Source organism: Chenopodium album, chromosome 16 (assembly GCF_948465745.1).
Source record: "Chenopodium album chromosome 16, dcCheAlbu1.1, whole genome shotgun sequence".
Classification (NCBI taxonomy): Eukaryota; Viridiplantae; Streptophyta; class Magnoliopsida; order Caryophyllales; family Amaranthaceae; genus Chenopodium; species Chenopodium album.
The window spans coordinates 48,046,972-48,072,693 of NC_137849.1; the positions used below are offsets into that span (position 1 = coordinate 48,046,972).

General features: G+C 33.8%; 3 protein-coding genes and 1 non-coding gene across 4 annotated transcripts; 1 reads left to right on the forward strand and 3 right to left on the reverse strand.

Moving 5' to 3' along the window:
* The first annotated feature begins 1,606 nt into the window (after nucleotides 1-1,606).
* LOC145587123 (small nucleolar RNA R71) lies at nucleotides 1,607-1,713 on the forward strand. Its single transcript, XR_014101153.1, has one exon. It is a non-coding gene; the product is annotated as a small nucleolar RNA R71 (small nucleolar RNA).
* A 7,803-nt stretch (nucleotides 1,714-9,516) lies between these two features.
* LOC145585729 (uncharacterized) lies at nucleotides 9,517-11,649 on the reverse strand. The gene is made up of 4 exons (XM_081642441.1): nucleotides 10,944-11,649; nucleotides 10,689-10,778; nucleotides 10,474-10,541; nucleotides 9,517-9,827 (listed from the first exon to the last, which is right to left on the reverse strand). The coding sequence occupies exons 1-4, from the start codon at nucleotides 11,544-11,546 to the stop codon at nucleotides 9,707-9,709; spliced, it is 882 nt and encodes a 293-aa protein (XP_081498567.1). The 5' UTR covers nucleotides 11,547-11,649; the 3' UTR covers nucleotides 9,517-9,706.
* A 3,008-nt stretch (nucleotides 11,650-14,657) lies between these two features.
* Nucleotides 14,658-18,255, reverse strand: LOC145585731 (protein DETOXIFICATION 34-like). Its single transcript, XM_081642442.1, has 7 exons — nucleotides 17,827-18,255; nucleotides 16,213-16,838; nucleotides 15,898-15,954; nucleotides 15,543-15,781; nucleotides 15,340-15,458; nucleotides 15,081-15,167; nucleotides 14,658-14,935 (listed from the first exon to the last, which is right to left on the reverse strand). The coding sequence occupies exons 1-7, from the start codon at nucleotides 18,151-18,153 to the stop codon at nucleotides 14,834-14,836; spliced, it is 1,557 nt and encodes a 518-aa protein (XP_081498568.1). The 5' UTR covers nucleotides 18,154-18,255; the 3' UTR covers nucleotides 14,658-14,833.
* A 1,507-nt stretch (nucleotides 18,256-19,762) lies between these two features.
* On the reverse strand, nucleotides 19,763-22,509 carry LOC145585732 (G-type lectin S-receptor-like serine/threonine-protein kinase SD2-2). The gene has a single exon (XM_081642443.1). The coding sequence runs from the start codon at nucleotides 22,472-22,474 to the stop codon at nucleotides 19,910-19,912; it is 2,565 nt and encodes an 854-aa protein (XP_081498569.1). The 5' UTR covers nucleotides 22,475-22,509; the 3' UTR covers nucleotides 19,763-19,909.
* Nucleotides 22,510-25,722: the final 3,213 nt, after the last annotated feature.

Genomic DNA, 25,722 nt, shown 5'->3' on the forward strand with positions numbered 1-25,722 from the left:
AAGGGTTAGTTTACCATTTTTTACATCAATAATGGCTCCTGCAGTATGGAGAAAAGGTCTACCTAATATAATGGGAATTTGTGTGTCCTCAGCCATGTCTAAAACAACAAAATCAACAGGGATAAAAAATTTACCAACTCTAACAGGTACATCCTCTAAAATACCTCTAAGGGGTATTTAACAGAACGGTCTGCCATTTGCAATGTTATATTAGTAACTTTTAAATCACCCATATTTAATTTAGCACAAACAGACGATGGCATTACACTAACAGAAGCACCTAGATCACATAATGCTTTATCAATGAAAACATTTCCAATATGACAAGGGATAGAAAAACTACCGGGATCCTTTAATTTAGGAGGGGATTTATTTTGTAAAAGTGCACTACATTCCTCAGTGAATGCTACAGTTTCTACCTCATTAAAGGCCCTTTTCCTAGTCAGTATGTCTTTCATAAATTTAGCATATGCAGGAACCTGAGTAATAAGTTCTGTGAAAGGAACTGTTACCTGCAAATTTTTTACTACCTCCAAAAACTTACCAAACTGCTTATCCAACTTAGTCTTCAAGTGGCGGTTGGGAAAAGGTAGCTTGATAACTGGTGGTGCTTCCCTACTCTTCTCCTGGGGTGCATCCTTCCCTGAGGTTGTACCCTGCGATGAAACATCAGAAATATTAGTATCAGGAATTTTACCCTGCAGGGGAAATTGGTACAACGGAATCAGGATTAGCAATATTAATTAAATCAGGTTCATCCTCTTTGGGCATTTGGGGCCCATCGTAGTGTGAACCACTCCTTAGGGTGATTGCATTTGCATGATCCGTAGGTTGAATTCCCTGCGCTGGTAAAGCTCCCTGCTGACGAGATTGAAGGGTAGAGGACAATTGGGCAATTTGGGTGTCCATGACTTTATTATGGGCTATAATAGAGTCAATCTGTTGGTCTCTACTCTCCATATGTTTTTGCATATTGGTCAGCATTGCCCTAATTTCTGATAAAGCAGGGTCAGAAGATGTAGTAGGGGGCTGTGATGGGGGTTTCTGGTTAGCATGAGGATGGTAGTATTTCTGCTGTGGAGGGGGTGCTTGTTGTGGTTGTTGTGGAGGTGGAGGGTTTTGAACATTGGTGCTACGATAAGATAGGTAGGGATGGTTCCGGTAGCCAGGATTATAGGAATTGGAGTATAGGTTATTTTGCTTATAGGTTTGAAAAGCATTAACTTGCTCCATTGAACTCCTGCAATCTTGTTCATAATGACCTACACTTCCACAATTTTCACAGAAAGCATCATTAGCATTATTGGAAACAGTAGAAACATTAGCAACAGAATTAGGATTGTTAGTAGTAAGATTATCTAGTTTCTGACAAATAGAAGTAAGCTGGGCTTGCAATAAAGTGACTGAATCAACATGATGCTTGCCCTTGTTAGCATAACCTCTAGCATTCCCATATTGAGAATTATGGATTGCCATATCTTCAATAACCTGACCTGCATCATCAACATTTAAATTCATAAATCTACCGCTAGCTGCGGAATCTAAAATTGTCCTAGATGCATTTCCTAAACCATTGTAAAAAGCTTGAATCAACTGCCACTTCGCCAAATTGTGGTGGGGACACTCCCTCTGCAGATCCTTAAATCTTTCCCAAGCTTCATATAATGCTTCATCTGTCTCTTGGGCAAAATTCTAGATAGCGCTTCTCAATAAAGCTGTTTTCTCTGCAGGGTAATATTTATTATAAAAATTCAACGCAAGAGTCTCCCAGTTAGTAATACCAAGTGCAGCTCTATTCAAACCATTAAACCATAATTTAGCTTTTCCACATAAAGAAAAGGGAAAAAGAATCTCCCTGATTTGATCCTGCGTTACCCCATTCTGCCTAATAGTATTGCAGTATTGACAGAAATCTGCAATGTGAAGATTAGGATCTTCACCCTTTGCTCCACTGAATTGCTTTCTCTCTATCATCGTTATGAACTGGGGCTTGATCTCGAACTGGACTCCCTCGAGATCGGGCGTAGGAGAAAGATGTGGAAAATCCGTCAGCGATGGTTGCGAATAATCGCTAAGCTTGCGAGGTGGAGGTGGTGGTGGTGTACCCATCTCTAGTTCTGAATCAGAAGAATGCTCCGAATCACTAGAAGTAGGTAATGGATTTCTAGGAATATTATTACTCCCAGAACCTGCTAGGATCTGCCTGTAAAAATTCTTCTGTCTATGAAACGAGCGTTCGATCTCAGGATCGAATGGAATGTAACCTGATCTGGAACACCTGGGCATAAACAAAGAACTAAAAAGACAGATATTAGAACTACCTCAAAGAACTAATGTCCTTTGAGGCAAAAGAGAAAAATAATCTAAACTACAAAAAAAATTAGAAATAAAAATAAAACCGTTTTCCCGGCAACGGCGCCAAAATTTTGACAGGGGAGACGACTTTACCCTGTCAAAAACATTTTGAATCTAAAAAGAGCTGCTATTTGGGTCGACCTCACTCGGGTCAACCCGACTCGGCTTTCCATGTAGGGCTCCTTGAATCTCCAATCGCAAGAATTGCAATTGGTAAGGGTCGAACCCGTGACCTCAATGTCACATAGTGAAACTCTTACCAACTATACCAAATATTATTTGTTTACTTTTACGCACATAAATGATAATAAATGAAAGAAATTTTAGAGACGGAATTTAAAATCCGTCTCTAGTTTAGAAACGGAATTTAAAATCCGTCTCTAGTTTAGAAAATCCGTCTCTAAATTAGAGACGGATTTGAAAATCCGTTTCTAGTTAAGAGATGAATTTTACTTACATAATTCATCTCTAATGTAATATTTTACATAATTATTTTCAAAAATTATCTAGAGACGGAATCAAAAATCCGTCGCTCATATTAGCAACGGAAAAAAAATCCGTCTCTAACTTAGCAACGGAGAAAAAAAATCCGTCTCTAAATTTAGCAACGGAAAATAAATCCGTTGCTAGATTCAGCAACGGAAAAAAAAAATCCGTTGCTAATTTAGCAACGGAAAAAAATCCGTTGCTAATTTAGCGACGGAAAAAAAATCCGTTTCTAATTTAGAGACGGATTTTCAATTCCGTTGCTAAGTTAGCGACGGAATTTTTAATTCCGTTTCTAATTTAGAAACGGTTTTTTTAATTCCGTCTCTAAATTAATTTAGAGACGGATTTTTTGATTCCGTCTCTAATTTAGAAACGGATAAAATTCCGTCGCTAAAATTCCGTTTCTATATGGACATTTTTTTGTAGTGATGCCCTACATATCTTGATCATCTTGGAAAATTTAAAAAAAAAATAAAATTGTAAACAATTAAAATGAGAATATTCTATTATTTCTTATTTTCAATTTAGAATATATTTTATTGTTGATGATTGTTTTTGTATGATTCGGTCAAGGTCATGAGACAGCGACACTTGACATTTCAATTTTTTGCCAAGTGTCGCGCCACCTTGGACATATTTAGATAAACTTCATAAGATAAAAAAAGTTAGTTAAGAATTCCATTTTCAATCAAATTAGGATGGAATTTTAGAATAAGATTAGTTTAGAGTTTTATTTTCAGTAAAATACCAACTAATAAACTAATAATTAGGCCACAAGACAACGTTTAGTGTTTCAACTTTTTGTCAAGCTAAGCGTCGTACCACGTTGAGTAGATATAGATAGACTTTGTAGCATAAAAAGTTAATTTAGAATTCTATTTTCAATCAAATTTGGTTTATTGTTATTTAGAGTTTTATTTCAATAAAATACCAATATTTCATATATACAAATTGAATTATAATTTTATCTTAAACGTCCATAAACAACCTGAGCATCGCACGGGGCACAAAACTAGTTTGTTATATAATTTTATTAAATTCTACCTACATTTACCATACATAAGGAGGCTTTAGTGTGTATAATTGAATCTATTTTTAAGAAAATATTTACTAATTTTATACATATATTAGATGATTAGATCAAACCAAACTAGATTGGAGTAAAGGCAGTATAAAGCTAATTTGCTTTGTAGAGCTATGTAGTTTGACTACACCCAAAGCATGTGTTGTCCACTTTGATTGAATAAATTGTTAGTGAATTATTTCTCCTTTTTATTTTACAAAAGGTAGTAGCTTGTCATTGTGAAGGTTGTAACTTAAATTGATGTAGTTTGAGAATAATGATGTGATAACTGATAACCCAAAGCTATATGGGATGAAGCTATCCATTATGGGTGTTTAAAAGATATTTAGCTAAAGTAAAAGCAAATCATTACCAATATTGACAAGTACTTGTTTAAATAAGTTGAACAAAACCTAATCTTAAATTAGATGAATTGAACATCATAAACTTGACTTTCATGTTTAAAAATATAGGCCATGTTTGATGAATGACTTTTTTTTTCTTGACTAATCTGTGTGGTTTAAGAGTTTTAGTGCTATTATAGTCATCATACAACCAAAATACATGTTTGGTATGGAGTAGTTAGCTTTTTCCTTGGCTATTGTTACACCGGAATTAAAATTTTTGTTGACTTTGACCATCCTCAGAGAGATTGGTTCAATTTGACTTAGTAGAATAGTGTGACTCGAATTAAATGATAATAGTCATAATACGCTCAACGACATAAGCCCATTGGCGATAAAGGAACCAACCCAACAGGCATGAGAGAAATAGCCCAATAAGGAGGCCCATACTATTTTAAGGAACGTGGTCAATGGCTCAATGCACTGCAAAACGATTAACGGGCATTAGTGGGATTAGTGAGGCAATGTTTCCAAGGGAATTTGTCTATAATAGTAAGGATTTACAAGGCAAAAGGCATCGTCAAATCATCCAACAAAAGCATTTATTTTCTATAAACTTTCTTTAGCGGTTTCTTAGTTTCTCTCATGACTTAGTAGTTAAATGATAGGTAGTTGTAGTTAGAATGTTTTGAATGTGCTCGATGATTTTCAATTGCATGACCATGGAGGTAATTTTCCCCTATTGTAATAAAGTTGTAGCCTTGACTTTATCACTTATTTAATGGAAGACATTGGTATCTTTAATCCGTGTTCATTTGTTCGTTTCCTTAAGTTAATTCTTTTCTTGTTAAACATCTTCAATTAGCGTGGTCTAACTTTTTTTTATTGTTGTTACGTTAGCAAGGTTATCAAAGTATAATAAGTAACAGTAGGTTTAGCCAAGCACAATGTAGGGTATTTGACTTGTGGGCAAAGCATAAGATTTATCCCACCAACTATAAAACCATATTTTTTGCGCCAAAAGCTAGCAGAATAATGTCTTGTTTCCTTATGTCTACAATGTCTTGTTAAAAAAAAGTCAATTATATTTATAAACTTGAAAATTTTAATGTTTAATTTTATAAGCATGTATATTTAACAACAATCTATAGTAACAAAAAATACTCTTTTTTCTTTTATTTGATCATACATAAAATCTATAGCTATTGCTATTTTAAATATGTAATCCAAAACATGTATTGAACTTTTGAAGATTTTTTTTCCTATAACAATTGAAGAACGAAAGTAAACTAATAATTTTAGGATACTAGATATTGGATAATATATTGTAATGTTCAATAATGATTCAAAAAAATTATATTTTAAATAGTATGAGTACTAAAGTAAATGTAATTAATAATTTAAGCTATCTTTATACTTCATCACATATATCTACTTTTTATTTTTCGTGTTTTTTAGTTGACACGCTCCTTTCTTACACATGTTACGGAGAAAATATTATTTCAATTATTGATATCTTTAGTTGTTACAATTATAAGATTGTTGTTAAAGATCAACATTTTAAAAATAGACAGGATACATTGAGTCAAATTTATCTTTTTACCTAAACTTGTAATAAAGTAGGATAACTAGTCCACTATGCTTATGGTACTACCATTGCAATAAAGTAATATAGGGATTGTGCTGTTCAGCTTAATTTTAGTTCAATTCAACTCCAATCAGTTTAGTTTAGATCAATTCAGTTCAGTTCAATTCAGTTTCTAATTTTCTTTTTTCATAAACAATTCATTCCAGCTCTATTTAGTTCAGCTCAGCCCCAATCAGTTCACTTCAATTTAATTCAATCCACTTCAATTATTTTCAATAAATTGGAATATGTCCTAAGTCTACATCTTTATTTATTTTTTTTTTTTTTTAAAAAAAAGTCTATCATAGAAATGTAACAAACTCATAAAATTTCAGCCCATTGATATGTATGTCAGGGCATATTCTTAGGTGTAACCTCCTGCACCTAGTGTAGGTGCAACAACATGAAACACAAGAATTGGAGAAGAAGGTGGGTTTTATTTTATTTTCTCTCTCCTCCTTTTCTTTTTTCTTTTTTCTTTTTTTATATATATTTTTTGTTTTTATTCTTAATCAATCATAGATCAGTAATTATTTTATCTATGATGAGTCAAGATTAGATTTAAGATATATAATCAATTTTGGAGTTGGAATAATTATAATCGAATATTTGTATAATTTATGTAAGAAAAATGAACATGTAACAATTTAAAATGAACATTTATTACAAAATGAACATTAGTACAGTAAACATGAACATTTTACTACAAAAAATGAACATTTTTATTATATACAATGAATTTGAACTATTTGAATATGAAAATCATGTTCAATTTTAATATACTAATTGTTTATCACTTTGTTTATCATGTTCATTTTTGTACGTGTTCATTTAGTTTGTTTAAATGTTTTATTCAATTGCAATTGTATTTTGTTAAATTTATATCAATTTGATCTATGTATGAATTTCGATTTATTATGTGGTGATTTTGTAATGAATTTTGATCAATTCGATTAGGTTTGTGAACATGTAATTCATATGAATTGAATTTACGACCTTTAACTATGAACACAAGAAAATTGAAGAAATAAAAAATAAAATGATTATGAAAGATACATATTATAAGTATTAAAAAAAATATGAACATACATCAAAAATATGAATATACACATTTTAGAAAATGAATATACGTATTCAATATATGAACATATGCATTATTGGTTCAATTTTTTGAATGCGCATGAACATAAGCATTTCAGAAGGTGAACATATACATAAAAAATATGAACATATGCATTCAAAATATGAACATTTGCATTGGTTCATTTTTGAATGCGTATGAACATAATTAAGCATTTCAGAAGGTGAACATATACATAAAAAATATGAACATATGGATTTAGAAAGTGAATGTATGCATTTCAGAAAGTTTATAAATGGATTCAAAATATGAACATATGAACTTCAAAATGTGAACATAAGTATCCGTTTGATTTCACTATTTTTTTTTTTTTACAATTCCAATAAAAAATTTCGAACAATAGAGTTTCGAACAATTTCAAACAAAATTAAGTGATAATCATATAATTCAAACAAAATTAAATGAAATTTACATAAAATTGCCTTTTTTAGGGAAGATCATTTTGATTTTGCATCTCTTTTTTAATGTCCATTGATGTTTTTGCAGTTTTTCAGTGAGAGAAAATGAAATAGAGGAGAAAGAAAGTGAAAAAGAGGAGAGAGAAAATCATATAGAAGAAGAGTTTTGAGTTTGAAAGTGACGTTACATTTATTGGGTGTGGGTGGGTGTATTGGGTGTGAGTGAATATATTGTAGTTACCGTGTTTTTTTAGTTTTAGGGCCCTTTTTAATTGGGTTGTGTGTAATTGGGCTTCTGGGCTGCTGTTACACCTAACCCATGACCCAACCTTTTTCTTTCAGTTAGCTCGATTTAATGTAATTATCAAACCCAACAAAAATTGACAAAGGAACCCAATGAATTAATACAATCACTAAATAAATTTCAACAATTGCTCATGTATTTTGATACTTGAGATAATGCTTTAAAGTATTCAAAACATTTCTTATAATTACTTTCTCCGTCTCTAATTATTCTTCTCATATTTATTTTTTATTTATTATTATTTTTTTTTTAATTAAAAGTATTTTAACGATCAAAAAGCTACTCTGTACTACCTATGAAAGTATAAAAGTATTATACTCAATACTCCATAGTTTATTAGCAAATAAGTAGTAGCACAAAGTTAATTGCAAGTTAGAAGTAATTAAACTAGTTGCATGATATTTACTTAGTCAAATTAGAGTTATTAGTCGTGTTTAATAGAAATACAGGGCAGTGGAACATGATCCCCACTATTTGTTTATAGTTGCTTATGTTTAGCTATTGCAGAGTGCATCAATTTATTTATTTATTTATTTATTTTTTTTTGCCTAATTTAACAAATTATATATATTACTTCTTTATGAGACATAAAAAAAGTTCTTTTATTGCAAATTTTACAATTAATAAGAAACGGAGGTAATAAGCATTGATTATTATTGATTTTATTTTTCATAATTCTATAGTAGTGATATGCTAACAATGCTATATTTTCCTTTATGTATACATTTGTATTGCATCCTCCAATAAACAAGTGCTTCATCTACTCTAATACTCTTTTATGCATTGCGTAATTTCTCTTTATTTGATCTACTTTTTTTTTTCTCCCTTGTATATATTTTTGGTTTTTTCCACGTGATAAGAACATTAGCAATTGATGTGTATTTTTTCCTCTAAACGTGGACGAGTGATTTTGTTTTTAGATTTTCATTGCTACTCATTATTACAAGTAATCGGTAACATTTTATACCTAGATCGACCTTGTTTTAAAGTTCCATTAAATTTAAATATTTTTAAGATTAACATTCACAATCTTTGACCATATTTTACTAGTATATAATTACGAAAATTACAATTACAATTTTTTCTTTTCAAAAGGGTTGAATTAATTTTATTATTTTTATTTTTTTAATTTTTGAAAAAAGATGGGTTGTACCTTGTACCAACTGACATATGCACAGGTAATTATAAATTATCTATCATCCTGTACAATTTACACGGTTGAAAAACTATAATATGTAATTTCTTCATTTTAAACCTCCAAAATTGTCACACCTACAACCTACATGGTCCACACCAATAAATTTTCTCATTGATGCAAGTGAATGGTAGCATTCTTCAATTTCAGCAAGATATTATAGTTTTAGTCCTATTTTTTAAAAATCACAATCTAATTTACGACGGTAATTATAAGTAATTTTCCATAATTTAATTAACTAAAACAAGTAAAATAACAACTGCAACTCCTGAAATAAGTGGTTGAGATCAGATGAAATCATACTATTTGCCTTAATTGCATATTGTCATTTTGTCAACAAGACAATTCACAAAGGCCAAGGCAATAACAAAATACTTTATGACAAGTGACATTTAGAATTAATTTCTCAACTATCACGATATTTTATCCTGTATATACAATATACATGGCTTGTAGTTTGACACAATCCTTTAATTCGAATGTTGATTGATTCGATTAATACTCACAGCATTGATATGCAAATCAATACAACTCACAGCATTGATACGCAAATCAATACAGTGCGTAAAATAATTACTGAAATACGGAGTAAGATATAAATTAAGTGTGTAACTCAAAAGGAAACGATACATAAGGTTGGATAACTTTTATAGAGTAGCTATTGCGACCTTAGCTTATGCATAATTATAAAAATACAAGCCATATAAGCATTATATTTGTGCTCATAAGAAATAGAAAAAGATCATACATATAATTCTGAAAGTATAATTAGAAACGCATTAATTATTAATTAGCTAGTGAGGGAGGCTAGAATTTTGACGAGACATTTGTTGAAGGCGAATGGCCTTTCCAACAAAACTAGGTGACCAGCATTCTTTACAACTTGTAGCTCTGTCTTTGATCCCAATTTTCTGCATCATTCATCATATATTTATAACATAAAGATATAAACAATTTCTTAAGGGCAAAAATGAGTAAAATAACCTCGATTTTGGTCTAATTTTTTTTATCATACCAAAACACATTAGTTTGTACGGAGTATTATAAGTTGAGTACTTTTACGTAATTAAATTGTTCAGCGACGTAGACCCTTAATTCCCCCAATTAGAGCTTATTGACTTATTGTAGATCTTTTGTCACCTACGAAGTTGTCATAATACTCCTTAAATATTCCGATAAACAATTAAACATCCATCTTTTCAATTCAGGTTTATTAAATCTAAAAATAACGTAACGTTATTGTACGGATATTAATTACATGGGTAGAATTTGTTATATACACCCACGTGTACCATACACCCAACTCTCTTAAGGTTAATTTTTACTCTTCATTTGATGATAAAATGAAAAACAATGATAAAAAAGGAGGACAAATACTCATGGATGTACGATACACCCATGTGTATATAACAACCTCTCATATATGGGTAGAATTAAGTAGATAAAAGCTTTTTTTTTTTTTTTTAATGTTTATGAGAAAATAAGTGTTTTGAAACAGACATATAATGAATAGACGAGTACAAATTAAAGAATTGAACAAAGGTGGAGGGATCATACTTTTTGAGGCTGTTTACCACTTCCATGTTGAATACTTTGTCCTCACTGCCCCATAATAGGTGTATCCCCTGTAAAAAAATAGAAACATGTAAAATAGAATCAATTAGCACATCTTTTTTGCTTAATTATATATTTTAGGATTTCAATTTGATCAATATTTTGATAGGATTAATTTAAAAAAAAGGTTGCTTGTAATTAATATTTTTACTGCAAACCTGTTGAAATTGATAGTTATGGGCATCTTCATCTTTGACCACAATAGCCTCTAATAGTTCAGCTCTCTCTTTTCTATTGCTAAACATAACCTGAGATCACCATGTACAACAACGTGAATCTAATAGGATCTCACATAGATTAATATTATATACTTTATTTATGAATTATGAACATGTCACGTATAAAAAACATAAATAGTCAAACATTAACGTGCGTGAACATGTAAAATTTGAAAATATAATAAGATTACGTACCTGACAATAGTGTTTGTAGAAAAAATCAGGCATCCAAGGCAAGTCATAAGAACCAACATCAAGAAGAACCTTAGCACCTTGAGCATTATCAGGCATCAAAAAGTCAGTCCAAGAAGCAAACCCTACTCTCTCCAAGCAACCACTACTTATAGACTCAGTCAAGGCGGGAACCGAGCCACTAACCACCAATGAACCCACCAAGTTAGGGTAGTGTTGAGCCATTTGGAACCCAACAAAACCACCATAACTAAACCCAACCACAACACATTTTTCCTCAACGCCCAACTTCTTTAACCCTAGTACAAGACACTCAGCTTGAAACTTTGCAGATCTCTCAGTTTTGTTAGTTGAGTGGGACCTACCAAAGAAAAGAAGATCAGGAACATAAAGGGTGTATTTTTTTCTTAGGGCTAAAATTTGAAATTGCCATGTTAGTAAACCATCACCAGCAAATCCATGGATAAGCATGACCGGTGGTTTTTTTTCCTTATTATTCTTCTTGTTCGAGGTATTAACCCAGAAACGAATAGTTGTTCCTGGGTTAATCTCGACATCTATGGATTGCATTCCTAATAACTTCATCATTTTGTGTAACATAGACATGTAACAACTCACTATGTTCACAATCTTTCTTTCTTTCTCTAAGATTAGCTCTTAGTATGTGTGTAGTAGCTTAAAGGGTTGTTACATGTTATATACTAAGGAGTACAATGTATATGACCCCAAAATACTTGAAGATATTATTAAGTTGTAACTGGAGGACGGTCCCAAATTAATTTATGAAATACAAGTAGTAGAATGACAGACATGTCATTATTATATGATAATAATTACGTAGACTACTACAACACAAAGAAAATAGTTAAATAGGTAAATAGGGTTCAAGACTTGCAGTTCAATTTGATTTTATTTTTTTAAGGAAAACTCCAAAATGATCGAACCAAAGATATTTACTATGGATCAGAGTAATTTTATTAATTATTGACACATCATGCCAAATAAAAGATAGGTCCGCTCGTCATCAGAAGCTGAAATTGTAATGACCGAGTTTTCACGCACTATTCATAATAAAGTAACCAGAGATATGTTGTGTAGAATCAATAACATAATATTAAAACAGACACTAAAAATAAAATGTGTCACTTTTTGATGCTGTTTTTATCCCTCTAAAACTCTTTTCTTTGTTTTTTTTCACTTCCTAAAAAAAATAGTCATTTCTTTATATAATTGTGATTCACTTCTATAATTGTGATTCAATTCCTAAACAAATATTCAAATATTTTTCTACATCTTTTACTTTGTTTTTTGGTGTTCTACCTTTGGTATAATATGAATTTGAGGCTCAATTCCGAGTATAAATTAAGATTCAAACCTTTTCAATTTCATTTTAAAAATATGAGGATTATTTTTTGGAAGATTTTGAATTAATATTACAATATATTATAATATTTAGTTAAACCCGTGCGTGACACGGGACTTAATCTAGATTTACAACAAAGTAAGTGAAGTAAATATTATATACACTAATCATCTAGACAAACAGTCAAAAAAAAAAAAAAAAAAAAATACAATCGGATGCTTCAAATTAAAGTTACCCTAAAATGATCAAAAGTACATTACTCTATAATGAATGAAAGTTACCTAATATATATAAGTTATCCTGATATAAAGGTTATACTAATCATTTATAGATGGCTGAATTAGAGTAAAAAACTACTACTCCCTCCGTCCTTTAATACAAAGTCTCTTTTGATTTTTGCACGGGAATTAAGAAAGTTGTATTCTTTAAAACTAATGATTAAAAGTACATGTATGCATGTGAGGTTAAAGAGAGATAGAGAGAAAGAAAAAGTAGTTGGGAATAATTGAAGAGATAGAGAGAGAAAGTGTTGGGAATTGATGTTAAAAGTACAAAAAAGTAAAGGAAAAAAGATGACAACTCACTAAAAAGGGCAATAATGTCAAAAAAATACAACCTTTAAATAGAAAGAAGCATTGTATTTTGATTTACCCAAAAAGGAAATGAGGTTTTATATTAAGAGACGGAGAGAAACTGTACAATTACGATATCTAAGAGATTGAGACTTAAAGGTTGAATTAGATATGTTAGGACTATCGTGATAGATGACTGCTTGAATAGCTAGCTGTTGCAGTATATATGATGGGTGCCTTGTAGAATTGTACAGGTGCATTTATGATTTATTTATGGTTGATGAATTCAATCACATTGCACATTTGCACTTCCAACTTGTAATTGTACATAATTTCACAGCAGCCATGCGCCCATGCACGTCCTTCTTCTTTTCTTTTTTTTTTTTTTATCTTGAGTGAAACAATGAAATCTTTAATATGTGTGTGCTTTTTTCCTAGGCCTGTACTCAGGTATTGCAAATTCGTTTTTTCTACAAGTATATTTTTACAATTATTATAGTGTGACATGCACTATGATGAGCCATTATGTACTCCACTAGTCCTGGTTTCCATAGAGCTACAACGAGCGTATTATATTACAAGTTTGAAAAACTACACTTTTCGTAGTTGATTAAAGGTTATACTATCTGACTCACAGAAGTATGAATATTATTTTTATTGATATTATGAGTTTATAACTATAAGTTTAAAACTATTTGGCTGAGTTGATTATTTAACAAGGTATTTGGGCGAATTTGATAATAATGTTGTGAGTTCAAATCTCATCCACCATATCCTTCAAAAATTAGCGACTAAAATAAGTGGATAAGACATTAGAGTATACAAAAAGTTCAAAATTTTCGATTACAACCCAAGAAATGAGTAATGAGCATTATATGGTTATTGGTTAAAGTTAAACCATGACTAAGGGTATGTTCTCTTCAGCTTAATTTTAGTTTAGTTTAGTTCAATTTCCTAATTTCTTCTCTTATAAAATATTCAGTTCAGTTCAGTTCAACTTCAATCACTTCAGTTCAATTCAGTTTAGCTAAGCTCATTTCAGTAAATCAAAACAAGCCCTAATTTTAGAAAGCTATTGCACACATGACAGTATAGCACATCTCCCCCAAATAAATGTTGCCAAGCTTTAGACGGTTAGGCCTTTTGGTCCCTCTTGGGCGCACAATGTAGATTAAAATTGACTCAATAATAGCTGGGATGGTGGTAACATCTCGGCTCAAATATTTTTAGTGTTGACTGCTATGGTTAGATCTACCTTCTTTAATACATCTACTTCAAGATTTATGTGCCCTCCATCTACTCTACGTGGTCTATTACTCGACTGTCCTATACTAGCCATGTCTTTATCCAAATATAAAGGTCGCATATATGGTTGTATTAAATTATTAATAATATGATGAATTACAACAGTACAACTTCGATAAGTTAAAAAGAAATACTAGCTAGTACAACATTGATGAAATAACACAAATGATACAGGTATGATACTAGGATTAATAAATTGCTCTATAGACGACATTTATATTGACCACCATTACCATTTACCAAAGTGTTTATTACAACTTACAAGTGGGAACCAAGATAATTTGGGAATCAAGGAGTTGTCATCTACATTATCTCATCGAGTAATAGAAATGTTATACCGACTTCATATTAGTTTGGCATATTGTATTTAATATAGAAAGTAAAAAACGAATTCGTATATCTCAGTTCCAACTTTAATGTTCTGAAGGATAGTACCGTAACTATTACTATGATTTGCTATAGTCCTGTATTCTATGTCCTACCATCAATTTAATCTCCTAACCCTAACTAGGTTCAAAACTAGCAAAAGATTTTCAAGGAGAAATTAAAAAAAAAATAAAAATAAAAATAAAAATAAAAAAAAAAACCTATCTGTTTAATTTGGATATAATGTAGATTAAAGAGTAAAACAAATAAAAACCTATATTAATGAATCATTTGGGACAAGCACCATTGTAAGAACTTTTTTTATCATCATCATGCGACTCTTCTGCTTGTCCACCCCATATTCGCAGTCTCTCTGAAGCATCCTCTACCTGTTAATCCAACATTTAAAAGAATATAGAGTTAAATTGACAAGGCCAAGGCCGGCTAAAGGGTTACTTCACAATTCCACATGTTGACAATTTGTCATGTGGTTTTAAGAGGTGTTATTTTTTTTTTAAAAAAATAGTGACTCACCTCTTTATTCCAATTCGTTTGGTAAACTATGTAGACTAGGATAAATGTCTGAAGACTTGTCCCAATTATCATTCCTATCCAAATACCCTGCATAGTGTAGCACAAAACCTTGTCAATTGCCCATACAAATGGATTCGTACAAATTTATGTCACTTTATAAATCAAATCAACATAAGCTTCATTAGATAATCATAAACAAATTCTATGATACAATTACAGAAATGTAATTAGACTGAGAAATACAGTAGTTAACGATTACCTCCACGCCTAAGCGAGTCTTATAGCCAAGGAGAAATCCCAAAGGCAGTCCAATAACATAATATGAAAACAGGTTTACGTAAGCAACTAAGGCCTGCCACCCTCCTCCAACCGCGACACCTGATCAATGAAATTGTTATTAACCTCGTTAAACCATGATCAATAATTTCGATGTTGAGCAATTAAAGATTGATCAAAATATACCTGATATGACTGGCTGGACACTGTTAAGCACCATGGTAATGCCCAGAAGATAAGCTAAATGAGCAACAGCATTTTGCATATCTTTACTTTCTGTAAAGATTACAGCAAAATGATTCCTAGTGAGCATGACCATGCACATAAGGAGGATGCCTATGCAGACTGACTGAGCAACGATGACAATCACGGAGTACTTGGCTGCCCTTGGGTGTCCTGATCCAAGTTCGTTGGAAACTCGAACGCTGAGATATTGTTGGTCACAGGTTAGTACAGGCAGAAGAATGCTAGTGGTTGTGGAATTTCATGCTGACTGGTAAATGGAATTTATGTAAAAAGCAATATAAAGACAGGGCATTACCCTATAGCTGCGTTGATTCCTATAAACAGCATGCCTTCCCACCCATTTAAATTCATACTGCATCAGAAAACATGGGAGTAAGGTCAACTCATTTTTGCATAAATGTGCAAAGGGAATGTACCATGAAAAACAGAACTTCTACGGTACATCTGGGTGTACATATGTCAGGCTCCGTGTTATACATCTACCAGTATGTAACCTGGTGCACCTTTCTTTAGCTACGCCGTACACCCAGTACACGATAGATTTTGAAAAATTGTGACCGAAAGGAGTCATTTAGCATGTTGAGCCTTTAAATGTTGGAAGCTAGCATACCAGATAGAAAGGGAACCAACTGCAATAACAGGATCTTCAAGATGGCCTGTGAGAACAATGATGCTCATAAAGTACCAAATCTCCAAGCAAATCATAACAGCAGAAGCAACAGAGAGCTTAACGAAAGGCCAAAGGTCGTGAAAAGCCAACCAAGAGAAGCCAGTCCAAGCATCCTTGCACCAACCTATGATGTAAAATGCTTGAGCCAACGCAATCCCCCAGCCAGAAATATTATAGGCTAAAGCAGCACCCATGGTAGCCCACCCAAACACCTCGATGAAGAGGTAAAGCATCATGACATGGACGATCAAGGCCACAAAACCAACATATGCCATGACTGCGACATCACTTTGTGCCTGCAAGAACTTCTGGGTCGGAAAATTCACAGCAAGCGAGAACATCTGTGGGAGACATTGTATGGCAAACTTCCCTGCAAGCTCCGCTATATCAGGTTCTTGACCCAAGAGCATTAGGATTGGCGTAGCACATAAGTAAAGTGGTAAAAGCAACAAGCAAGCGCCGAAGAGGATAAGCCAAGATCTTTGCATGTAGATTCCAAGCATGTGTATTTGCCCTGCTCCATATGCTTGCCCACATAATGTCTCTAAGGCACTTCCCATGCCTAACTGTGGATTGTTGTCATCAGAAACTAGATCAATTAATCTCAAGCTAAAATATCATACTTTGCAGTACTTCATAAGAAATTAAATATGCCAAACAGTCAAAATTCAAGATCAAAAATTGTTCCTCATACTCCCAGTTATGCCTTTTAAAAAAAGTTCCTGAACTTTACAACTATGTTCCTCTTAGTTCTTGAAAGATACTTTCATAAATGAATGAAAACCCATTTTAGAGCTGATTGAACATGGTTCTGGCCCTTCTGGGTTTGGACAGCATATTTCTGGCCCAATTAAAGGCCCAACCCAATTCTACCAAAGTACCAAGCATGGGTACACGTTTTCAGCCTCATGCATTCTGCTAAAATGGGCTGAGTTTTTTTTTTCGGCCAGATCTGGCCCAATATCAGTATGTACTCAAGTTACAAATTAGTTGAAGTTTAGAAAAATCTCAATTTCAAACAGAATTTTAATTGGGAGATAATAATTTTCCCAATGAGCAAAATCCAGTCATTGTTTAAACATATTTTCTGGGCTATGAAAAGGAACTAGAGAGCAAAATGTTGGTTGCTAGTTAGATTTTTTTTCCCCCCTAGATTATGAAAGAAAACAAACAAACATATACACAAGTTACTTTGTTGGTAACACGCCGGCTCATGATCAACTTTAAAACATATCTATTGTAGTGAGGATAGATTCACATCTCAACTTTAACAAGAAATGAGATGGAAAAATGTTCTTCATATAATTACAGGATCAATAATTAAAACAGACTTTATTTTAAACGAAAAATGGACCAGAGCAAATAATTTCGATTATATGATTAGTTTCATGTCTCTATCCCATAGTTATCATCATAACTCTCATTTCAACACCCAAGTACCCTACCTCAATTAGAAGATGAAAAAAGGAAGCAAAATCATTAAACAAAAAGGTGGGAAAATATGCAATATGAACATGACCAAAGAATAAAAGTAGGGAGTATAAGAAAGCTCACCAAGAAACCAAAGACAAAACTTCCAAAAACAGAAAGAGCAACGGCCACAGCTGAGAGCTCCACATTTCCAATATGTCCAACAAAGATATTGGTAAATGAATTAATACCATAATTGCAAAGGATATTGAAAGCAATAGGACCTGCAATGCCCCATAACTTCGACGATTCTATCCACCATACATGCTTAGCATCTGCAAAACTCTTTATAGGAGAATAATCACCTATAGCCTCCCCATCCTCCGCCTTTAGCACCCCAGACGGGGCTGAGTGGAGCTCGGCCACATGCTCGCTGTCATACCGGTCCCCACCAATCAACGGTATATCCATCTTCTCGGTATTTTCCACCTCGTCCTCGGAAGGGGAAGGGGAGGCATTACCATTGCCCACCTTCCCAACATTTTGTCCCGCTAGTTCTAATTCCTTAGCTATCTTGCCTATCTTTGTATTGAAATTTTCTATTGTTTTTTCTCAAACAATAAAGAACTTTAGAATTGTTCTTTAAAAGGGGGAAACAATATATAAAAACTCAAAACTTATCCAAATTTTGGAAGAAGATCAATCACAGAAAAGAAGAAGAAAATCAACAATATAAGTTTATGTTATGTTATGAATACCAATTTCCCCAAAAAAAATAAATTAAGTTGCAAATTTTGTTTTTGTTATTTTTTTACTTGATCTTTCAGTTGTTGTTGATGATGTTGTCCTTGTTCTACTCTTATCACGAAAAAAGGAATGGTTGATAGATTGCTAATACATGCATTCCAACAATAGTAAGTTGGATGAAATGAAGCATATTTAACAATGACCCCTTAAACTTAGGAATGCCCTAGTTTCTTAGATTCCTGAATTTCAGCTTCTTTTTTTTTTTTTTTTGAAGGGTTTGCATTAAATATAAACCAAATAAGAAAAAAAAAAAAAAAAAAAAAAAAAGCCGTACTGTCATATTCATACGTTGAAAACTATTTTCTTGCTTAATGGAAAGGGAAAGACAGTTTATTGATTAGGGATTTAAATGTCTGACATTTAGGTGTTAGCTGAAACTTATTTCATTCTTTATAGTATGTATAAATAAACACTACGGAGTAGAGATCTATGAAAACCGTTCTGAATTGTGGCTCATAACATTCGTGTAGAATTTGGAATTTATTGTACTTCAAATGTGCACAAACTGTTTTTATGTGTGTGTGCTTTTTTCCTCTTTCAGAAAATTATAAATGAGCGCGATGAATTTTCAAATTGACCCTTGAACATTTCATATAGTATAGAATAATATAGAAATTATTACGCATTATTATAGACATTCACATGAGACATTTCATATACAAGTAAAATTATGTCGTACTAATGATGAAGTAAACAATTGCAAAGATAAAAGTATAGAAACCATCAAAATTTCAAGTTTGACTCACAAAATTGTCGTTGCCTAGAGGACAGTAGAGACCTTTTAAATTAAAGAAACAGAACACAATGCTCAAATCTACGCCAAAGTCCAGATCTAACATCAGTACAATTATTAAATATAAGTCAAGATTAAGGATGTTTTCGGTCGACACTTACGAAATCAAGGATTTAGTGACAAGGTTATAGCAAGTATGATAAAAGAAAGCAAGAGAATGATGTTTTCCTGATATCAAATGTGAAACTAATGATGCAGATAGTGTGCATTATATGCCTAAAAACTTAAGGTTCTGTCAAGAGAAAAAGAGTGTAAAGGGATTTGCTGAATCAATATTTCTAAAACTGCCCATCTGTTTGTTGATTCTTTTTGCAATGATGCACTATACCTTTTTTTCTTTCCAGGTACACAACAACCCCCTTTCCCACACGAAGTCCCCGTCACAGGGTATAAGGATTCAATCCGGCAACAACAAAGACCGGGGAGAGGGGGGGTGTGTGGTCGGTTAAGGTAGGGATAAAACTGCATACATCTAAACATACCGGCATACCCATACACATATCGGCATATGAATGGAGAGACAGTGTAGCAAATATAGAATAGAATGCAATGGAACACACAATCTTGAGGACTCAAAATTGATGGCCTTATGTAAACTCATTAGATAACAGAATTCTGTAACAAGTATCATACACTTACATTTGTAGCTAATGAAGGAGCATTACTAGGACTACTGGGAGAATGAGGTGATACCGAATCTACAGAAACTCTGGTGTTATTATCGTCAGAGCCAAAACCGCCAGTGTTTGAAACTACATTTCCGGAAGTTATCCCAACCGAAGACTCCCCAGCTACTAAGGCTTGAAGAAGTTTAGGAGGTGGGGGAACACCTACTTCTACAACCCCTTCTAACATCTTTACAACTAATCCCATCGAAGGCCTTGCCCCTTCCTCGTCTTGTATGCACCACACGGCCACCATCCCTAGCCTCTCCGCCTCTAATCTATCATATGCCACACCAAGCCTTGAATCCACCACTTCTTCCATGTTCCCCTCGATTATTTTCCGAGCTGCCCATGGTGGGAAGAACCACTTATCGCCACTACCTGTATCTCCGCTTCCATGGGTTCCTTGATTCCCATCACACCCATATGTATTAGGTGGTGAGGGTGGTGGTGCTTCCACATTCCTTCTACCCCCAATAAGCTCCAACATTGTCATCCCATAGCTATAAACATCTGCCTTGTTAGTAATTGCCACTCCAGATATCCACTCCGGGGCAACATACCCCCAAGTTCCCCTCATCGTCGCCAACACCCTACTAAAATCGCGGCCTATTAACTTTGCTAACCCAAAATCCGAAACTTTTGCAGTGTAATCTGAATCAAGAAGGATATTCTCAGGCTTAATATCACAATGAATGATACATTGTCTACATTCTTCATGTAAATAAGCCAAGGCTTTGGCTGTTCCAATTGATACTCTAAATCTAACATCCCAACTCATATTTTGACCATCTTTCTTCAAATAACCACTCAAAGGACCATTATGCATGTATTCATAAACTAACAACCTATGAGAATTCTCAGAACAAAACCCCCTTAATCTAACCAAATTCACATGCTGGACATTCCCAATAGTACAAACCTCAGCTCGAAACTCTTTCTCTCCACCGCTACCCGGCCGTTCAAGGCGTTTAACCGCCACATGTGATGAATCCGACAATGTACCACGAAACACGGTCCCAAAACCGCCATGCCCAAGCTTCTCCGAGAACCCACGAGTCGCCATGTGGAGCTCCTTATATGAAAAAACCCTCAAATGGGTAGCAGCTAAAGCTGCCTCTTCCTCCTCATTCCTTCTCCTCCTAACTTCCCTTCTAATAACCCACAAAACCAAACACATAATCACTGAAATTGCAACTAACCCAGAAATCACACTAATCAAAATAACAATTCTATGACTCAAACCCTTGTTTTTCAACCCATTTTTTCCTTCTCTAAGATACAACACATCATCATCACCACCCATTGTACTATCAGCAGTCCAATTTCTCAAATTAACAAGGACACCAAACAAATTCTTGCACAACTTAATTTTCTCATTGTAATTAATCCCAATACACGAACAATTACCTAAACAACTCTTCTCACACTCCCCCTTACTCTCCACACCTCGAAACGACACCGTTTTCGCCTCGTCGAAACTCATACTACCCATCTCCACAAACCCATCATCCATCCCACAAACCCCAACCTCACCTCCACCATCCAACCTCACACACCCACCCGAGTAATCCTCCCGGGCCCACCCAAGCCCGTCTTTCGGCCCGAACCCATTCGGGCACCCACAAGTCCTCAAATTCTCCCCGTAGCAAACCCCATTGGGCCCACAAAGCCCATAAACCCGACACCTCGATTCGGGCCGGGCCCAAAACGAGTTCCAGTACTCCGTCTGTGGTGACCACGTGTACTGCTGGAGATCCCCGGTGTGGCTGACCTGGAACCTCGTCAACGGAGGGGGCCCACTCTCCGACCCCGCCGGAACCTCCGAGAACCCAAACGACGCCATTTTAGTAAACTCATTCTTGAAGTAAAACCTGTAAATGTACGCCACCGTCATCTCGGGAACATTCGCGAAGGAACTCCCAGTCCATCTTCCAGTACTCCAATACGACACCGTATCATTATACACCAACTCGATCTCACCGTAAAGCGGTGGTCTGAACCGCAGAGAATACCTCCCCGGAGAAGGGTCCCACTCCGACTTCCACGCAACAATGGACCCAGTAACAGTAAGGTTCATCCCAGGTAGCCAAGTGTCAGAAGGGTGGTCGAAGCTCTGCCAAACGACGTCGTTCGAATTCGAGAGAAGAACAAGGTTACCGGAATCAAGGAGACGAAGGTGGGAGCCAGGGAGGGGATTATCCGAGCGCCAAACGACGAAGTTGACGGAGTCAAAGAGAGTGAGTTGGTCAAAGGAGAGAGAAAGTGAAGCAGAGGCATTGTCTTTCAAAGGGGTATGGCGGTTTGCGACCCAAACGTAGGTTCGAGTAGGGAGAGAAGAGTACCAGATTCCGAGGTAGAGGTTGCCGAGTTCTGGGTTAGGGGTGAAGAAACCGAGTTCGAACGTTCGATTTGGGCTGAAAATGGTTGAGTTGGGTCGGAGAATGGTGACTGAGTCAGGTGACGAGTTAAGTTGTGGGAGAGAACTCAGAGAATAGAGAGTTAACAGGAAGAAAATTATAGTCATTTTTTTTTTTTGAAAAAATTGTGAAATTTTAAAGAATGAAAATATTTGGGGGGTTTGATTTTTGAAGGTGGTGGAGAAGATGGGTAAAACGACGGCGTTTGGGGAAGAAGTCAAGTCAAATATTTAAGTGGACTAGTGGAGTGAAATCACTGAAGTGAAATTAGTGGAGTGTGACAGAGTAATGAAGGGTCTAGTCGGAGTCCAAAATTTTCCAAGCCAAAAAAATAAAAACAATAAGAGTAAAAATAAAAATAGGGAAATACGGGTAATTGATGAGATTTATTTTTATAAAATTTAAAAAAGAGTAATAATAGAGATGATTTGTAAAATTAAAAATGGGAAGGAAAGAAACAAAGAGATTGTTGGGTTTGTTTGGTGCAAAAGGAACAAGAGCTTGTGAATAGGGATGATTCAATGGATCATATTCCGTTAAAGGCCAATGGCTTTAGATACGATTACAAATTTTATTTACTCCCATCGTTTTATTACTCCACTTGATTTATATCCATTAATTTTCTTTCTTCACTAATTTCTTGATTACCCTTAAGACTACAAATAAACAATCAAGATGTAATAAATGTTAGATTTCATGTAATTTTTTTTTCGTGACAATGAATCTATTGAGGGAGTTTGGAAGGTCAGTTAATGCACCATTATATGCTTATTTGAAAAATCAACTTTCAAAGCCTCATAATTATCAATAATTAATTTCGAAACCAAAAGTCATATACATTACATTAAATTGATAAGAACGGAATACTATCTACTCAATTTATTTTTATACTTTGAATGAAATTTTGATCCATCTTGGACTATGTGAAGTTAAGATGAAGCTATGCTCCAAATGATTAGATAGACACTAGTTGATGAGATAAGGTATTACAAAAGTAACAAACAAAAGGAAACAGAGAGAATATACCATTTTAAAATCTTGTTAATTAAGGTTCTTAGTTCAAAAGAGAAATACAAGTAGATTTGATGATGTGTGGCCAATTTAACCTATTGTGATGTCTGAATCTATTCACTAGCTATTCATTACTAGAAATAGTAATTTCTTGTTGTCATTATTCACTCCTCTAGTCCTCTATGCTAAGTTATCTACTCGCACTAAATAAAATAAGACTACAACTTTTGAATAAATCTTTATCAGTTTTCATCTTTATTCCACTAACAGTTAGTTAAACTTTTTGGTCACCTTTACTCGACACTCATAGGTTGCCTCCCCACTACTAATGTCCCCCACCACTAGTCCACCACTAACTCATTTCATTCACAACAAGCCAAGCAAAGTCCATATTGGGCCTTATAGGCCCATTATATCATGACCCAGCCCAATAAATGTATCAATCCTGTCCATTAGATTGGCCTGCTAAGCAACATTGTAGCAATCTGCCCGGTCTGCCCTTCGTCCAACTCTAGGTCTTTGAGTTTGTGATATCAAACCTCATTACGAACACTAGGGTTGATTTTTCTTTACGCTATGTACTAGAGGATTCTCTTTGATTACTAGATTGAAACTTGAAAGGCTTACAATGAAAGAACTTATCAACCAAATGTAATTGTTCATATTAATCACATATAAAGAGTCTAAAAAAAGAAAGTAGGTAATGATAAAAAAGTACAGTGGTTTTATAAAAACATCGAAATTGGAATTTTTATGCCATGAACTCATAATCACATGGTTTGGAATATGGATACTAGCAGACACACGCGTGAAGGGAAACGAGAAAAAGGGCAATATAATATTCATCTAATTTCCTGAAAGATACTCGCACTACTTTTGAACAAAATGTAATCCAGAATCCCAGACTCATAAAAGTCATTCCCTTCATCTTTAGGTTCCCACTCCATTAGGATTAGTGTTATAAACTTATAATATCATAATCTTTTATTTACTGTATTTTACGAGTTAAGCAATAACATTATTTTGAGGCCTGTTACGGTTTTGATATATGCAACCTAAAGGTTAAGCAAACATATATTCGAGAAATTAATTGTTACTATCAAAGTACGGAGTAACTAGTAATAATGAGTTGACATTTATCAATCACACAAATGTACTCCGTATCTACTTAATTTTCACTATTTGTATTTGAGATATAACATTATTTTTATTTTTGCTGTATTAAATTTATAATCAGAATTCAGAATAGTCAAGTGTGCAACAAAAGTTTCTCCTACGTTCTTCCACATTGTAGGACTACAAAGGCGAAGAACTCGAGAAATGTAGCATTTGTATGTCCAATCAAAAAATCAAATTTTGGACAAAGCGCAAGTAATAAGATATTGTCACCAGAGGAAATACAATGATGCTAACTATTATAATGTACCTCCAATTCTTTCATTTAGGTTGTGTTCATAATAAAGAGATAACATATACGAAACCTTAAAAGCTAAAATAACTCGTTCTTGTCTAAAAACTAAGATGCTAACTATTCTATTCCTAACTGGGAAACTTTAGTCATAAAAATACAAAGACTAGTAATATGAAAATGAATGTAGACATGTAGTCCATATATAGTTTGGCATGGATTGTGACATCCACACAAATGGGGTTTGGATTGGGTTACATTCTTATATACTTGTATTTTCTTACATGCTATTTTCTTCTTTTAACTCTTGAACTTAAGAAAGAGGCAACGCAACCAACTATGAGGAAAAGACATCAGAAGCCCCCACCATGAACAGAATTTTGTAATTTTCCAATAATAGCCAAATAAAATTATGAAGCAAAAGTCAAGGCACTTGATAACCATGTATCACCTACCCACCTTCTATGTTTCTAACTAAGATTAGATTCTAACTTTTAAATCCATACTTTCTCATTCGCAAAAGATTATCCACTTAATATTTGTGACTATATAGTATACAAGTATTATATAGAGTACTCCATATGAAAATTTACAGTTTTTAAGAAACTTTGTATTCTATCACCGACACAACATGAATTTTAAGTGAATATTAAAAGGTAAAAATAGGATTCTTTGATAGCAATGTCAAATGGGCCCAATATTGTTGGAAATATAGCAACCTACTCTTATTAGTCAAAAATATTTATCATTCTTTAAGAATGTTTACAACAACATTCAAATTCATTTATTCATTCCTTTCCATTCTATTATATTCTATTACCCTACAAGGTTTGTACTTCCACTTCTTTCCCTCTTCATCACCCCCTCGGCCATCATAAACAACTTCATTACGTTATAAACAATTGTCATTACACTTTACACAGAAAAATAGGTAGA

Excerpts from the sequence above, each read along its gene's own strand:
- LOC145585729 (XM_081642441.1), bottom strand. The coding sequence starts at position 11,546 with ATGTCTATGTTACACAAAATGATGAAGTTATTAGGAATGCAATCCATA. Across the intron at positions 10,542-10,688 it reads ATAACTATCAATTTCAACAG|GGGATACACCTATTATGGGG; the intron begins GTTTGCAGTAAA and ends ATTTTTTTACAG. Across the intron at positions 9,828-10,473 it reads GTGGTAAACAGCCTCAAAAA|AAAATTGGGATCAAAGACAG; the intron begins GTATGATCCCTC and ends TGAATGATGCAG.
- LOC145585731 (XM_081642442.1), bottom strand. The coding sequence starts at position 18,153 with ATGGATATACCGTTGATTGGTGGGGACCGGTATGACAGCGAGCATGTG. Across the intron at positions 16,839-17,826 it reads GTTTTGTCTTTGGTTTCTTG|TTAGGCATGGGAAGTGCCTT; the intron begins GTGAGCTTTCTT and ends AACAATCCACAG. Across the intron at positions 15,955-16,212 it reads GTTGGTTCCCTTTCTATCTG|TATGAATTTAAATGGGTGGG; the intron begins GTATGCTAGCTT and ends TTTCTGATGCAG.
- LOC145585732 (XM_081642443.1), bottom strand. The coding sequence starts at position 22,474 with ATGACTATAATTTTCTTCCTGTTAACTCTCTATTCTCTGAGTTCTCTC.